Genomic DNA, 17168 nt, shown 5'->3' with positions numbered 1-17168 from the left:
CGCTGCTAGAAGACAAGTTTCAGTTTTAAAACAACTATCTCTGAACTAAGGGATTTCCAAATATTAACTAATGTAAAGGTCCATAACCCAACAGTTGAGCCAACTGCATTATTGTGAAACAGACATGAGTAACTTTAATGTAGTTAATTTAGCTTTCCTAGAAATACAATGATAGAGGGAATGCCATTACTTCTGCATCTGCCAAATGTGTAGCTTTCTAAACTAAATCAAGAGCTCTGAATATTTTTACAAAAGAGCATTTCCTCTTTTTACAAGAAAGCATTTCCTCTTTTTGTCTGAACATTACCATGATACACAAAAACTTATTTAATTGTAAGTGGGAGAAGGGGGGGGGGGAGAGAATCTCTAGCCAGGAAATTTGGCTAGAGGGTTACAAAATAATTGGTTTTCTAAATTCTATTTTCCAAATTATAAAGAGATGATTTGGTCCTTTCTCTTCTTTTTTTTCTTATCAAACTCATGGTTATCCATTCAGTAAAGAAACATCAGCTTAAGTGTAAAAACTTACTGATCGTGAATAATTCTTTATTAACACAACTATGTTAGAAAAGACTTACACATTTGCAAAGATTGGCTAAAATATCTGGTGGCCTTTGGGAAAACAGAAAAAAAAAAGTGAAGCTGAAAATAAAAAAGTAAATAAATGAAAGGCCAAAGAATCAAATCAAGATAATTCTTCCAGATTCCCGTTTTGATGTTACTCTAATACATATTTTGCAGCGCTCGTTGGCCTATAATAAATATAAATCCCTGATATTGTCACCTATAGGCATGCATTAAAGAGGAAGCAGTTGTTGTTGTTATTTATTTATTCATTCATTCAGCTGCCACTATTGTAAACAGGGACGACTCAAACGATTCACCCTTCCCTCCAGACAGTCTGGGAAACCTCTCCCTTGGGTTCCTTGCCGACGGCCATACAGTCTGGCTTTAATGCCCAGTTAAGTAAGTCCAGAGCATAAGGAGAGGCCACATTGCCCATTTCTGAATTAGGGGGCCCAGATGGGGGTACCCTATCGTTGCCCAGACATAGAACTACAGAGAGAAATAATGACCGGACGGAAAGGTAGCACCGAGGCACCAGGACAATTACAAGCAGCCTTTCGGAAGATATTTCAAAGCGGGGACTACGCGAGGAAAGAGCGGGGGGCGGGGGGGTTTGCTGGAATACCTCTGTGAAAAAGCAGGTCTTTCAACCGAGCATCTTTCAAAGTGGTAGCGTTAAGCTCCTCGACGGGCATCCTCGGCCCCTTCTCCGCTCGAGTCTCCGGGAGCCCCGCTGCGAGCAGAGGAGCATCGCTTCGGGCTTCTTCCAAGCAATGCTCGACCGGATTCCCTTCGCTCGCCTAGGCGGCGGCGGCGGCGGCTCTCTCCACCTCCAGACGACGACGGCAGCCAGCCAGCCTTAAGACCGGGGTGCTCCGAAGCGCAGGGTCGGCGAGAGTCGCTGGCCCGGAGAAGAACCAGGGCCCCGAATGGGGAACCAGGGAAGGAAGGCGGAGTGGAAGAAATGCTTCTCGGGGGCCTTTCATGCTTCCCGGACGGAGGCGGAGCCCTCGAGACGCCTCTCGACCGCCCTAAAAGCCACCGACCGCGGGGCCAAAGTTCCCGCCGGCAAGACAAGGCAACACGGACCGAGGCGCCGCCGTCTCAACGAGTCCGCCGGGAAATAAAACCGCGCGCTCCCCGAGTTAAGAGCCGCCCGGTCGACAAGAGCCCCCTTCGTTGTTGTTTTTTTAAAGGCTGGAGAAGGGAGGGGAGGGGGGAAGTTGAATAAGGAGTGAGGGGAAAGGAAGGCGAAGGCGACGCCGCTCTTACCAAGTTCCCGCCCGCAACCGCCTCGCCTGCTTTCGGCCGAAGCCCAACGGAGACTTCGCGAGCTTCTTTTTACCTTCCGCCTTTCTTCTCCAACGCCACGCGTGCGTCACTCCGAGCCCCCGGGGCAAGCGCGGGGAATCGCAGGAGCCGCTCTAGGAAGAGCCTTGGCGGGACTCCCTCCCCGCTCTCTGGCTATTGGGAAACGCTTGCACGTGTCCTCCGCCGGCGGCGGCTGGGCGGCGCGCGGCTGAAATTCCGTCGATCCCAGCAGCTGCTGTTCGTTGCTAAGGTGGAGATCGCGGCAACCTTCCGTCCCGTCGCCCGGCCGCTGGCCGGTTTCTGTACGAAGCTTAAAAGGATAGTTTGGCAGCCTGCCAGGCTTTGAGGCAATCGTTTTGCCTGCCCGGCTTTTCAAAAAAAGAAAAGTGGTGTGTGTGTGTGTGTGTGTGTGTATAATAGACGCAAGTGTGTTTCGGTGGAATTGTGAATAAAATTCCTAAAGAGGAATTATTGAGTCTGTCATTTGCACCTCTATAACTGTCTGGTTCGGTTCTGCAACCCAACAAGAAAAACACAGACTTCAGAGGATAATTAGAACTGCAGAAAAAATAATTGCTACCAACCTGCCATCCATGGAGGACCTGTATACTGCACGAATCAAGAAGAGGGCCGTGAAAATATTTACAGACCCCTCGCATCCTGGACATAAACTGTTTCAACTCCTACCCTCAAAACGACGCTATAGAGCACTGCACACCAGAACAACTAGACACAAGAACAGTTTTTTCCCGAAGGCCATCACTCTGCTAAACAAATAATTCCCTCAACACTGTCAAACTATTTACTGAATCTGCACTACTATTAATCGTCTCATAGTTCCCATCACCAATCTCTTTCCACTTATGACTGTATGACTATAACTTGTTGCTGGCAATCCTTATGATTTATATTGATATATTGACCATCAATTGTGTTGTAAATGTTGTACCTTGATGAACGTATCTTTTCTTTTTATGTATACTGAGAGCATATGCACCAAGACAAATTCCTTGTGTGTCCAATCACACTTGGCCAATAAAAATTCTATTCTATTCTAAATGTATGAATCTGCCTATCTACCTATTCCACTTTCCAGTTTGGAACAAATAGCCACGACTTCTGTATGTAATTTATATATAGTCCTCTCTGGATCATGGACTCGCATGTAATGACAGCCTAAGCCATTAAAACTGGATCTCTGTGAACAGCCTAATTTAAACTCCGTTTAACAGCAGATAAAGAAATGATTTGGATTCAAACACCTAATCAAGACACACAGCTGTCATTTTTCTTAGTATAATCTAACACAATTTGTGCCAAGTTCTTAAGGAAAAAAAGCAGCGTAGATATATAATACTCTCTGTTTTTTAGACCTTGGAAAACTATAGTATAAGGTTTGGCACCATAGACTTTCTACAATGTCAAAAAGAATAGTTTCGAATAAGCACAGGTGGAATTAAAACAACACACTGACTTTTACAAGAGAGGAAAAGTGGAAAAATTATCCTACAGGAGGGTCTGAGATTTGTAATACGTTACCATAGCACCACATCCATCTTTTTAAAAGCATACTGCTTTGTGAGATTGATCTCTTATCAAATTGGGGACGAGGAGAGAGTTGAATAGACAGAATTTTCGAATCACAGACTTCTCAAGTATTCAAACAGGCATTAGCATTATAAAAATCATTTCATTTTTTCCTCTTTATATTACCTTTTAATAATCAGAAAGCTAACATATAAGGGACCAAGCCCCTATAGACTAGATTTAAGTGGTGTCATCAGGAAGTACCAAGGGATTATTTTATGGCAGGAAGGGGTCCAGGATATGAAGATCATGTGATGTGTGACTCCAGCCACACTGGCACATGTCCCATAGGCATTCATCTATTGCAGGCAAAGTGAGCCCTGAAAGAACACCTGCCTGCCTGCCTGCCTGCCTCTCTCTCTCTCTCTCTCTCGCACACGCACACACACCTATATACAAATTTCTCCTAATTTCCACTTGATCATTCTGGGCATTAATTTCCATATACTGGTTTTTAAATTCTGTAGATACCACATGAAAAAAAGTTTTGGCAGTTGTAGGGAAACAAACTCAATCTACCAGTATCTTATCTTGTCTTTTCTCTTCTCTTCTTATGGCCAGGGCAAATGAAAGTCAGATGAGGTTATAAAAATATTTTTTACTTTTCAAAATTTATAATGTTTTAATGAGGTGTAGTAAGATGCCTAGTAAGGTGCCAAGGAATGTCTTGAGGAGTCCAGAGTCTTGCAAACACATTACAGTTGATTCCAGGGCTAGATAAACAAAAGAAGATGAGGAAACATTTTAAAAGGAAATAGAAAGAAATTTAACTGTTCCTCTTTTTATCATTTCAAATAATATTTTAGTTTTAATGTGATTAGGTGTGAGCAAGTAAACAGATGGCACCAGCTTGAAGATTAGAAACAGAAGCCAGAAGAAATAAGTTTGGAGGAAGGATTCAAAATGAAAGTCGTGTTTAGGCATCTATATTAACTCAGCATTAAAGCTTCTTTTTTAAAAATGATATTATTAATAACTACTTTAAAAACTAACATAATTTAAAAAAAATAATCTTTCCAAGGCTTGACTTAAAATTTCATTTCATAGATATTCAACAGCTGTGCTTGATCCACACCATCCACATGGATCCACCCACAGGCTATATACTTCCATGAAATGCCTCATCTGGCTGAGGTCATTATGCTTTGCAGAAAGAATGAACCCCACCCTTTCAAAAGTTATTTTAAGATTAAGATTGAGATGTATCCACATGGACATGGAAGATCAAGTTTTAAAATCCTATTTTATCCATGAATGGCCTTTACTTTTAGAACAATTTACTTCATTTATAAATACAGAAATGAAAAAGAAGTTCTACTTACTGTCAGAAATAGTAAAATTTAATTTGTAAATTTATACTGAAAATTCTAGCTTTGCGAATGAGAATAATACGCATACACTCCGTATTTTCAAACTTCACAATAATGTTGATATATATGTAGATTAGAATTATTTTGAAAAAATAAAATCTGTACAACACGTCAGCCTATTTCCTTGGAAGGTTATACCGTATATGGCAGCCTATGTCCTTGCAACAACCAAACCAAGAGAGTAGACACAAACTGTCAAAGACAGATGGAGAAGCAATCCATTTGAGAAGTGAGGCAAAGCTAACTTAACAAATGTCTCATTTAGCAACATAAATTTTGGGCTCAACTGTGGCGATAGGTTGAGGACTACCTGTACTGAAGAAAAAGTACAAAAATACTTGTTACAAAGCATGATTTTCCTAGCTTGAATTCTTTCTAACTAAAACTAAAACATTTTTAGATTTATGAGAAAAAGTTGCTGCACATCTATCAGATAATTGCCACACAACTATTTCCCTAGATAACATGCCAAAACATCCAACTCTCCAAATACAAAAAACAGATTTCAGTACTTTTGAAACAAGACTGCAACACAGAATATATTTTCTTGCTCTATAAATCTAGTGTTCATTTGTCAGTGTTCTCCCTGTTCCTCAAGATAATAAAGGACTAGCTACTTACATCATAAGGGGGAGGGGAATTTTATTTTGAAGCTGTTATATCAATACATGAATTATTTTTTGAAACATTACCAATTTAACAGGAAAAAAAAAACTTCATATCGTAGTCAACAACAAATGTTGTTTAGATGCTACATCATTGAATACATACAAACCTACATTCTTCATGGAGAAACACAGTATCAATGAAGGAGTAGATCGAAAATTGCACAATATCAAACAGAATATTTCCTAGAAGAGTGTTTCCTAGAAAAAGCAGTATCAGATCTTAAATTCTAATCTAGACTGTGGAACAAGCTAAGGGAGGAATGAAAGAGGTCTATTTTTAAAACATAAAATGGATCCTGTAGCTTAATTCACAAGAGATGAAATGAAGAGGTACCATTAACCTAATGTCATGGATCAGAGTGCCTTTTTGCCTTTTGTGATTAATTTAGCAATCTGTCTTTTACCTATGATGCCTTCTATGGGATAGTGGACTTGGTTGATTTCAGAAACGTGAAAGATTGGTTAATACTTGGATGGGAAATTCTAGGGCTAAGGGATGGATGGAAAGTTAAAAACAACAAGGTAGCAGAAGAAGATGGTGGTGGCAAACAGCATTTCCATAATACAACCAAGAAAAACTGCATGGATGCAATCATTAGAGTCAAGCTGGCCTACGTTTTCAAGGTTGATTTGAGGAAGTATTAACTTTTCAATCTTCAGTTTATGACTTAAATCATTTCATTCTAACAGAGAATAAATAAACAAGACCCTTTATTCTTCCTTTTGATTTCTTTTCCTCCCTTCATAGATGAGAAAAGAGCATAAATACAAAAATTAAAAAAATCCAAACTACCCTTGAAGCATTAAAGTTAAAACAACTGAAATCCAGTTTAGATTTATGTAAGCAATACGAGACAAGGAATCTGTAATATTGTATTATTCAAAGAAAGTGAAATTTCTGATAAGCAAAATTCATCTAGAATATTTTGTGAGAAACACATATTTCACCCTCCAAACAAGCAAACTTTTCCCATCAAGATCAGAAAGTTATTGTTAAGTGACAAATAAGATTAAGGTTGGCATCTTGAGGGAATCATGCTTTGCAAATGTTTCCTGTAGAATATCATCTTATTTCTTTAAACAAAACTTGTCTTTTATTTATTTTATTGATTGATTGATCAAATTTTAAAACTGCTCATCTCCCTGACAAAGAGATTCTGAGCAGATAAAATATCAAACCATTAAAACAATATATAAAATTTAGCAGGCAAAGATGAATTAACAATCAGAGTGAAAGCTGATTTAAAAAGTAGGGAGAGAGTGCTAACCAGCCTCATGGCTTCATATTTCTATGAGCAAGAATATTTATACCTTTCCAGAAAACCAGGAGAGTGGAGGGCCCGCCTAACTTTCAGGGGGTGAATGTCCCACAGGGTTGAGACAAGGGCAGAGAAGGCTCTTTTCCTGGACCGTTCCAGTCAGAATTCTTTAGCTGAAGGGGTCCACAACTTGCCTTCCCTGCCTGATTAGATAAGAAGGACTGATGTAATGAGATGAAGACAATTCCATGGAGATATATAAAACAGAAAATGTATTAGGTTTTAAACTTTGTTATACTTTTATACTCCATTTCTGGAATACAAAATAATGCATTTATACCTCTTTATTTTAAATAAATGCCTTTTGTAAAGTTAATTTTGCTGCCCTTTCTATAGGACCTAAGGCCTGAAACATGTTGATCTTTACAGCAATTGTTTTTCACTCACACCAGGGATCACCTCTCCTTATGTTTTTGATTTCCTTGGAGGAGAGGTGTGACAGAAATGTAATATACAGATTAAAATATGAGTAAAGCATTTCTCACTGCAGATTAATACAGCATAATATAGAAAAAAGGGAATGTGTAGCCTGGTTTGGGATAATTGATTCAGGGGTGTTTTTTTTTCCATGTGAGACAATCCCTAAATGCCAGATTGGGCAAGAATAAAAATTCTGTGTAGGCAACTATAATGTTAAACATTAGTTTAGAGTTACTTTCATTCAATTCAATTACTGGCTAATCAGTCATTCTTTTGATTTCTTTATAACCCTTAACCAGAATGGCCCAAATGATTTCCTCCTTTTACAGGAATTAGATATCTTTGCATTATGGCTACTTGGTGAAATGAGCTAATATCTTTGGCTACGCCAGACTTCCTCATGAAGTAACAGGAAAAACCACACATGCAAAGCCAGTCAACAAAAAAGACTGGAAATAAAACTGTTAATTGAGCAGGTGCCTTTAGTACACAGCACTCCTTTTTTACATTGCTGTGATGTGGCTTCATCTGGAGTATGGATGTGTGTCAACTTGTGGAGGAGCATGCCTTAAGACAGAGGAACTGAACAGCCAGGTGTGCCTTACAATAGCTCTTTGATCTATAGCCAGTTCTTTTGTAATATTAAGCCTATGTCTGAACTATAGCACACTAAAATATAAGTGAGGGGATACTCTGAACTATTCCATAATGCAAACAACAAGATGGAAATAAAATGCCAACCTACAAATTTTACTTCATGTGTCACAGATGAAAATAATTTATATCCCACCTTCATTTTGTACAATTTAATAATGGTGCTGCTTTTATTTTGTTCCAAAACAGCAGCCCTGAGAGGTGACCCTGGACTGAGAGAAAACGACTGACCAAAGTCACCCATCCAGGTTTTTATGCTTAAAGGAGAATTATAACTCACTCTCTCCCAGGGTGACAATCTTTATAAAACACTGGTTGTAATTAGTTCTGCAAAACTTCATTGGAATTCTTAAGGGCTACTGAGACTTATCAAAATGATGCTCCTATCTTTCAGAATTTTTCTGGAGATATCTGTATATGGATCATGTGGTTGCCTATGCTGCAACTTTGAAGGTTTCTAATATTAGAGACATTTAAAGTCTCTGACACAGGTTTTACTGTGCTGTCATTTAATTTACAGAAAAATATTAATTCATACAAACCCAGCAGCAATGTTTATCTGCGTATTCAGCAGACTTTACTATTTAAATAAAAACTAGACTTAGTAAAGAAGCATTTCAAGATGTTGGCAATGTATTTTATGCAAGCATTTTTGTACTTATTTATTTGATGAACAGCACAGTTGATCATGACTCAATATCAATCATGAATCCTCTATTTCTATTTAAGAAGTAGTGACAGTGCTTAGGATTTTCTTCCATTAATTATCAAAAGAAGACTTCATCCTTATTCTTTTCTTTCTATTCAAGCAGTAAAAAAAAAGATGCATTAGAGATCTGCATTAAAAATCTGAGACAGCACCTCATTTATTATCTTTCCATAGAGATATCACAGCTAAAAGTGAATAACAAAGACAGAATTAGCAGGGGTGCAACCACTCCAGCATCTCTGCAATGCAAGTATTTTATTCTTTCTTGACATAAAAACTAAAAGCCATGTTGTTGAAATATATGTCACTAAACAAACCATTAACAGCATTTTACTTACAAAAGGCGTATTCATTTTTCTTCTACAATTAGTCCCTTTGGGGCTACAGCATAGCTCATAATAGGTAAAATATTCACTTGCCTAAACTGAATTGTTAGCAAGTCATCTAGCACAGATGGTGAAAGAGAAACAGGATGTAGAGCAGGGGCGAGTTTCAAAACCCATTGCTACCAGTTTGCTCATGAGTGCATGCACATTTGCTCATACGACGCTTCTGCGCATGTGCAGAAGTGTCTGGGCAGGTGGGCGGAGCCTCCCACTGCTGCCGCTACCAGGGAGAACCAATAGCAACCAACCAATGATGTAGAGTACTAAGGAACTGTAAATAGTATGGGCTTCTAAGATGACTTGTCCTAAATAAAAATACCTATCTATTTGTCATGATAAAATTATTAATGTTATTGTTTTCTATTCCCTCATTATCTGTTTTTAAAAACCCTAATTTAACTTTAAACAGGATTCAGAAAAGGCCAAGAGAGGTCTTGGCAGCACATGTGTCTTTTACATCTATGTAACTGCATATTTAAATACAAAAATCTCTGCATTGGATAGTAATGCTATCAGTTTTCCTACCAGTGAAATTTGTTAGATCAGAAGTTGTTTGGATAACAGCGATTTGCCAAGTCCATTTACTGCAACAAACAAGTATTTTAGAAGGATTCTTCTGTCTAGACTCAGTATATTAACTATGTCAACATTGCTTCTAAAGGCAGGGTTAAGGGGGCTTTTAGGGTTTTTATTGCTATTTTTTAAAAACCAAGTTGATTGACTCATTTCGAACCACCTTCTATTGAAGCTACCTTGCCTTGGTAGGAAAGTGGAAAACACCTGCTGTTTTTAAAACTTTGCTGAACTTTGCCACAGTTAGAAACTAGACATTTCATGGTATTGTGAGCCAGCTAAAACCACACAACAACAGACGCTTCCTGACTCACTCAGATGCAGAAACTATGCACAGTTATTGCAGACAGCTCTGAGCCACCCCTGAGTGTTGATTCCAACCACAAAGGAGAAGCAAGAATGCCATATGTCTGTCTGCGCAATACTTCATAATCTTGCTTTGGGTTTCATAGTGTGTCTGGCTGAGAGAGACAAACATTTTTATGCCAGTTCTACTGCTGTTAACAAAAGCTTCAAAGTATTAAAATTATGAATGTAATTAATTAAATATGGCATGCATAAATATTACTCAAATATTAAACAGTCTTCCCAGTTTAGAGTAATTGAAATAAAGTTTATTTATTTACAGTCATTATTTTCTTTACACAACTCAGTACTGTAGTGATTTTAGACTTGGTTTTAGACTTAAATCAGCCCCCACCCAAATTTTCATGGGGGGGGTAACTTTGTGTTACTTACACTATCCCTCATCCCAACCTACTTCATTAGGGTTGTTATGAAATATTGTCATATATGCAACCTTGAAATCTCAGCAAAAATATGAGCACAAGAAGCAATAAACACGCTATTCATTTAACAGAATATTTTCTCAAATTCCAGTGACATCAGACAGGCAGCTTGTTAATACTCTACATCTTTATGCACAGACTGGGAAAAACTGAATTATTTTTTGATGGATGAAATAGAAATAACCTAATTACTGGAATATATAAACAGTATAAAATTAAAATTAAATTAAATAAGATAGAAACAAGTAAATTGCCCGGGAAGAAAAAAAAATCTGCAATGAGTGAAAACCTGGAGATAGAAATAAGCATAAACTGGATCTTGTAATACAGGTAAATCCTCAACTTACTCAACAACTGACAGATGACCTGAATGAGTTTTACTGCAGGTTTGAAAGGAAACTACAGCCACCTATCTCCACAACCCACATCTCAGACACACCAACAACAGCCAAGTCTCCTACAACTGACCCCATTTCATTGGGTTTACAACCCCTAGTGATCACAGAAAAGGAAGTGCAGGACCTATTTCACAGACAAAAGCCAGGAAAAGCTCCAGGCCCAGACAAGATAACTCCTTCTTGCTTAAAAGTCTGTGCTGACCAATTGGCCCCCATCTTCACCCATATTTTCAATAAATCACTAGAGATGTGCTATGTTCCTTCTTGCTTCAAATGCTCTACCATCATCCCAGTGCCAAAGAAGCCCACCATCAAGGAACTGAATGACTACAGACCAGTTGCTTTAACATCTGTAGTCAAGAAAACCTTTGAAAGGCTAGTGCTTTCCTACTTGAAAACCATCACGGATCCGCTGTTAGACCCCTTGCAATTTGCATACCGAGCAAATAGATCAACAGATGATGCTGTTAATATGGCTCTGCACTACATCCTACAACATCCTGAGTCTCCAAAGACCTATGCAAGGGTCCTTTTTGTAGACTTTAGTTCAGCATTCAATACCATCATTCCAGACATTCTTCTAACTAAGCTAAACCAGCTACAGATACCAGAACAGGCTTGTAAGTGGATCACAAGCTTCCTAACAAACAGGAAGCAGCAGGTGAAGCTAAGCAAGATCACATCAAATACCTGTACAATTAGCACAGGGGGCCCCCAAGGCTGTGTGCTCTCCCCACTTCTCTTCTCTCTGTATACCAATGACTGCATCTCCAATGATCCATCTGTTAAGCTACTGAAGTTTGCAGATGACACAACAGTGATTGGTCTCATTCGAGACAATGACGAATCCGCATATAGACGAGAGGTCAAACGACTAACCTTGTGGTACAACCAAAACAATCTGGAACTGAACACACTCAAAACCGTAGAAATGGTGGTAGACTTTAGGAGAAACCCTTCCATACTTCCACCTCTCACAATACTAGACAACACAGTATCAACAGTAGAAACCTTCAAATTTCTAGGTTCTATCATATCGCAAGATCTAAAATGGACCGCTAACATCAAAAACATCATTAAAAAAGGACAACAAAGAATGTTCTTTCTGCGCCAACTCAATAAGCTCAAACTGCCCAAGGAGCTGCTGATTCTGTTCTACAGAGGAATTATTGAGTTTGTCATTTGCACCTCTATAACTGTCTGGTTCGGTTTTGCAACCCAACAAGAAAAACACAGACTTCAGAGGATAATTAGAACTGCAGAAAAAATAATTGCTACCAACCTGCCTTCCATTGAGGACCTGTATACTGCACGAATCAAGAAGAGGGCCGTAAAAATATTTACAGACCCCTCGCATCCTGGACATAAACTGTTTCAACTCCTACCCTCAAAACGACTCTATAGAGCACTGCACACCAGAACAACTAGACACAAGAACAGCTTTTTCCCGAAGGCCATCACTCTGCTAAACAAATAATTCCATCAACACTGTCAAACTATTTACTGAATCTGTACTACTATTAATTTTTTCATAGTTCCCATCACCAATCTCTTTCCACTTATGACTGTATGACTGTAACTTGTTGCTGGCAATCCTTATGATTTATATTGATATACTGACCATCAATTGTGTTGTAAATGTTGTACGTTGATGAACGTATCTTTTCTCTTATGTACACTGAGAGCATATGTACCAAGACAAATTCCTTGTGTGTCCAATCACACTTGGCCAATAAAAAATTCTATTCTATTCTATTCTATTCTATTCTATTCTATTCTATTCTATTCTATTCTATCCTCAACTTACGATCACAACTGGGATCAGAATTTCTGTTGTTCAACAAGATGTTTGTTAAGTGAATCATGTCTAATTTTATGACCTTTTCTGCCATGGTTAGTAAGTGAATCAGATGATTGTTAAGTGAATCCAATTGACTTATCAGAAGCTGGCTGGGAAGATTGCAGATTGTAATTGTGACCATGGGGCTGGTGCAATAGTCATAAGTCTATGTCTAAGTCTAAGTCTAATGTCTAAGTCTAAGACTAGTCATAAGTCACTTTTTTCAGTGCCATTGTAACGTTAAATGGTTGCTAGATGAATGGTTGTAAGTTAAGGACTCTCTGCAAAGAGGATTGAAACAAGAATTTGCCATATTAACAGCCTGCATTTTAGAAAGCCTGCAGGAAGAATGTGAATTGTGGAGGATTAAATAGCCATGGTAAAGAAATAACCTATTAGATGTCTATGCAGATTCTCAGTCATCCAGGTTAAGATTGTCCCAAAGGTTCTTTTTTCAAGAGGCAACTGGACTGTAACCTACTAATGACCAGATCTTGTTGCCACTTACAGTTGATGGCAAGCTACATCTGTGCTTTAAAAGAAGAGGAGGCCTCAGAGCAGCTACAACATTACTGCCATTCTGTGTTTCAAAAGCAAGAATGTAATCAAAACCCTCATCAAATATGATGGGAAGTGAAAGCATACGTTTATTAAAACTGGATAGCCGGCAGATAGTTGGTATCACAAATTCTGTCTTCTAATGTTGCTCTGGATCTTTTGGGGCCTGCTCAATGAGCAATATTAGTCCAACAGTCTTCTGAAATAACAACTTGATAAGGTCTGAATAAGACCTCATTAATAATCTATTCTTACCACTCATAACATTTAAGAGTATACTTTTCCAAACCTGGCTTCTATGTAAAAATATTTCTGAAGGCTTTATGAGAAACATTTTCCACTGGTTTCACTTACTGGGAGAATAAAAATTCCATCTCCTGTTTGGAGCAATCTATTCTAATCACATGACTAAAGTTAAAAGAATTTAAACCTGGCAAGCTCCTAATCCTTAGTAAGAAGGAGGATTTTGTGCCAAGCTTAATAAATCTTCAAGAAAAAAAGTTTTAAATTCTTAGTTTCAGCAGTTGGCATAAGCTAAACTGAGCACAGTGGTTTAAAAAAAACCTATATTCAACAATAGTACTCTATTCCTCTTTAACAAAAACTGTCTGTGGAACATTAAGACCCTCACAATTTTGATCCTTTGTCCACTTTTGCTAAAAAGACTAAACAAATCTACCAGTGGGTTATCAAGTTTATAGAAAACAGCAAACATTTCTAGTATATCCTGATTATTAGTGTAGACCAGTATCGGCGAACCTATGGCACATGTGCTGGAAGCAGCACGCAAAACCATCCCATGAAGAATGCGCAACCTCGCCGGCTCCCTCCAGGTTCCTGTGATCAAACATGCACCGGTCAGCTGACCGTCGCACGTGGGGGAGCAGCGGAACCTGGAAGAGTGGCGTTCCGGCACACATGCGCAGGCCGGCACCTGACCTTCTGGGTTGACGTTGCGCGCATGCGCGATGGCCAGCTGTTTGTCAGGCACACTTCCATGCCGGTAGCCAGGTGTTTGGGTGCTGGCTTGCGCATGCTCAATGGACCACCACTCTTCCAGGTATCGACCCTCCCATGAATGTGAAGGCCAGCAGGGCCGTGTATACCTCGCGGGATGGTTTTGCATGCCACTTCCGGCATGCAGGCCAGCACACGGGAACACCAAAGGTTCGCCATCATGGTGTAGACCCTGGAAAAGGGAAGGAAGAGAGCGAGGGAAGGAAGATTAACTTCCGTGTGAGTTTTTAGCAATATTGATATTTATGTATCTGTTTCTTATATGAAGCACATATGGTCTTTGATCCAGAACCAGACCTTCTTGTTTTCATTAATCCCAACTATGGGATTCATCTCTTTTTCTTAAAGATTATGAGATTTGCCCCCTCTTTTGTTTTGGAAGATAATGGAGAGCTTCCCTAGAAAAGAAAGGGCCTGTTCATGACAACATCTGTGAATTGTTTAGCATATCTTGCCCCTTGCTTAGCGCCAAAGGGGGCCTTCTGTGAATGGAATGACTTTTCAAACCATGGAATGTTTCTGATCTAGCAGAATACTTTCGTTGGCAGAGTTCACCAATTCTACCCTTCAATCCACTTGCTCCCAGGAAATCCATTCCAAAGGGCTGAATAACTTCTAAATATAATTGGTCATTTTTTTTCACCAGTCAGAACATTGTGAGTAGAATTTCACTCATTCTGGAACTTTATTCTGTTACAAAGCTCTTGGCGGTAGGAGTGAGGGACCCATACCCTAGTATGGTAATTCTAAAACAAACGTTTCTGTTCTCAATTTCACATATAAGAATCTTCTGATCCCAATATTTCTTTGGCCTAAGCTCACCAAATATGATAAAAAGTTCCTTCTTTACAATTACATTTCCAACATTCATTTGAGATATCCTTATACATCTTTGATAATTTGTCAGACATTAAGTATCAATGATACATCAGTTTGTAAAAGTTTTTTTAAAATTATAGTTCAGTGTAAATTTCAGTCTGTTTGTCCACATGTGTTCCCATTGCTTAAGCATTATATTATACCAAAAATTCTTTGTCCAATGAATCATGCCATACTTGAAGGTATTTGTCTTGGGAAGCAGACATTACTTGTAGAAATTTTCCCCATAGGATTATAAAACATGGCATGATGAGAAAAACAAAATGATGCCCACTCTGATGAAACATGTATAATATAGCAGGTTACTTTCTTGAACTATCATTTTTATTGTGAGGATGATTCCAGCTCTTTTAGTTGCAATCAAATAGACATTGATATCAGTGTGGTGTTTGATGGCTTTGCAGTTGAGAAATTGTTGTTTTACATATCTGCCTTTTCTGACTCCCATCTCAACATTCCCTAATACATTAGAAAAAGAAAACTTAATTTGAATGATTTAAACAATTTAATGACATGAAAAAGAAAAAAATTAATTAATGTTACCCCAGTAAATTCCCTAGTAAAAATTAAGCTGTCTTAAAACTGAAATAGCTTCCCCAAATTTGGAAATGATAATGCTTCTACCCTCCTAAATTTGCATCTGGTTTCAGAGGGATTAAATGAATTGTTTGGATCTGATAATGAGCAAAGTTTTCAGGTATTAACATGGTTAATGTCAACCTTATTGTTAGCACCCAAAGGTGCTTTTTCAAGAGGCAACTGGGTTTTCTGGGGTTTTTTTTCTTTGAAGACGTTTTGTTTCTCATCCAAGAAGCTTCTTCAGCTCTGAAGAACCAGAAAGTCCAGTTGCCTTTTGAAAAAGCACCTTTGAGACAACCATGATCTGGATGACTGAGCATCTCTACGGACTTATTGTTAGCAGTTTCTTAACTGTTGTAGCACAATTACGCTATTTTACTATTATATTTAACAGACCATTGGGTTGATTTACTTTAAGTCAAAAATAGTTTATATCATGGCATCAGGATTCCCCTACTGAAAGTTGAAAGGATAATAAAAAAAAATCCAAATGGACAAACATTTAGGCCTATCTATTTGGATACTGCCTTCAGTTTCGGTATTGAGAAAAAAATTAGCCAAACTCTCAGGATCTGAATCTGCACTTTTGAGTTGGCAGCTAATGTGGCTTTCAATGCTTCAATATAACCAACGATGCCATGTTGTGGCCTGGAGGAGTTGATAAACACATTTCTTTCAGTAATCTGATTTATTTTAAATGGACCCTTGTATTACATAATGTTTTATCTGATTTATACCCTGCTTTTTGTACAGGAACTCAAGATGGCACATACCCTCCTATTGTCCTTGACTGCTACTTAATTCTTGACTTTTTTTAATTTTATTTTGTCACAACAATATACGCAAACATTAACATAAAACAACATATCATATAAACATATATATAAGCAAACGTATGCAACAACTATATTAATTTGATCTAATGAAAGGGAACAATAGGATAGGAACGGTAGGCACTTTTGTGCTCTTATGCACGCCCCTTATAGTCCTCTTAGGAATGGGGTGAGGTCAATAGTAGACAGTTTTTGGTTAAAGCTTTTGGGATTTTGAGAAGAGACTACAGAGTCAGGTAGTGAATTCCAAGCGTTACCAATTCTGTTACAGAAGTCATATTTTCTGCAATCAAGATTGAAGCATTAAGTTTGAATCTATTGTTTGCTCTTGTATTATTGCAATTGAAGCTGAAGTAGTCTTTTACAGGAAGGACATTGCAATAGATGATTCTGTGTGTTAAACACAGGTCTTGTCGGAGTCGGCTGAGTTCTAAGTTTTCTAATCCCAGGATTTCAAGTCTGGTGGCATAAGTATTTTGTTGTGTTCAGAGGAGCGGAGAACTCTTCTTGTAAAATATTTCTGGACACGTTCAATTGTATTAATGTCAGAGATGTGGTATGGGTTCCAGACAGTTGAGCTGTATTCAAGAATAGGTCTAGCAAATGTTTTGTATGCTCTGGTTAGTAGTGTAGAGTTTTTGGAAAAGAAGCTGCGTAAAATTAGGTTTACAACTCTTAGAGCCTTTTTTGCTATGTAGTTGCAGTGGGCTTT

General features: G+C 38.4%; 1 protein-coding gene across 3 annotated transcripts in view; it reads right to left on the bottom strand.

Annotated features, from left to right (window-relative positions):
- Positions 1 to 17168, bottom strand: part of LDLRAD4 (low density lipoprotein receptor class A domain containing 4) — a 314691-nt gene that overhangs the window by 30102 nt on the left and 267421 nt on the right. The window contains exon 1 of one of the 3 annotated variants that reach the window (XM_058174748.1): positions 1840 to 2843. The exons of 1 other annotated variant lie outside the window; for it this stretch is intronic. Coding sequence is in view for 1 of the 2 variants with exons in the window: in XM_058174747.1 (XP_058030730.1) it covers positions 1193 to 1262 (70 nt within the window). In the remaining variant the exon portion in view is untranslated. Of the gene's footprint in view, positions 1 to 1192; positions 1712 to 1839; positions 2844 to 17168 lie in introns of those variants that run through there. One more of the 3 variants, XM_058174747.1, reaches the window with a different exon arrangement.

Source organism: Ahaetulla prasina, chromosome 3, assembly GCF_028640845.1.
Source record: "Ahaetulla prasina isolate Xishuangbanna chromosome 3, ASM2864084v1, whole genome shotgun sequence".
NCBI classification, from domain to species: domain Eukaryota; kingdom Metazoa; phylum Chordata; class Lepidosauria; order Squamata; family Colubridae; genus Ahaetulla; species Ahaetulla prasina.
This window is presented reverse-complemented; position numbering and strand designations above follow the sequence as displayed.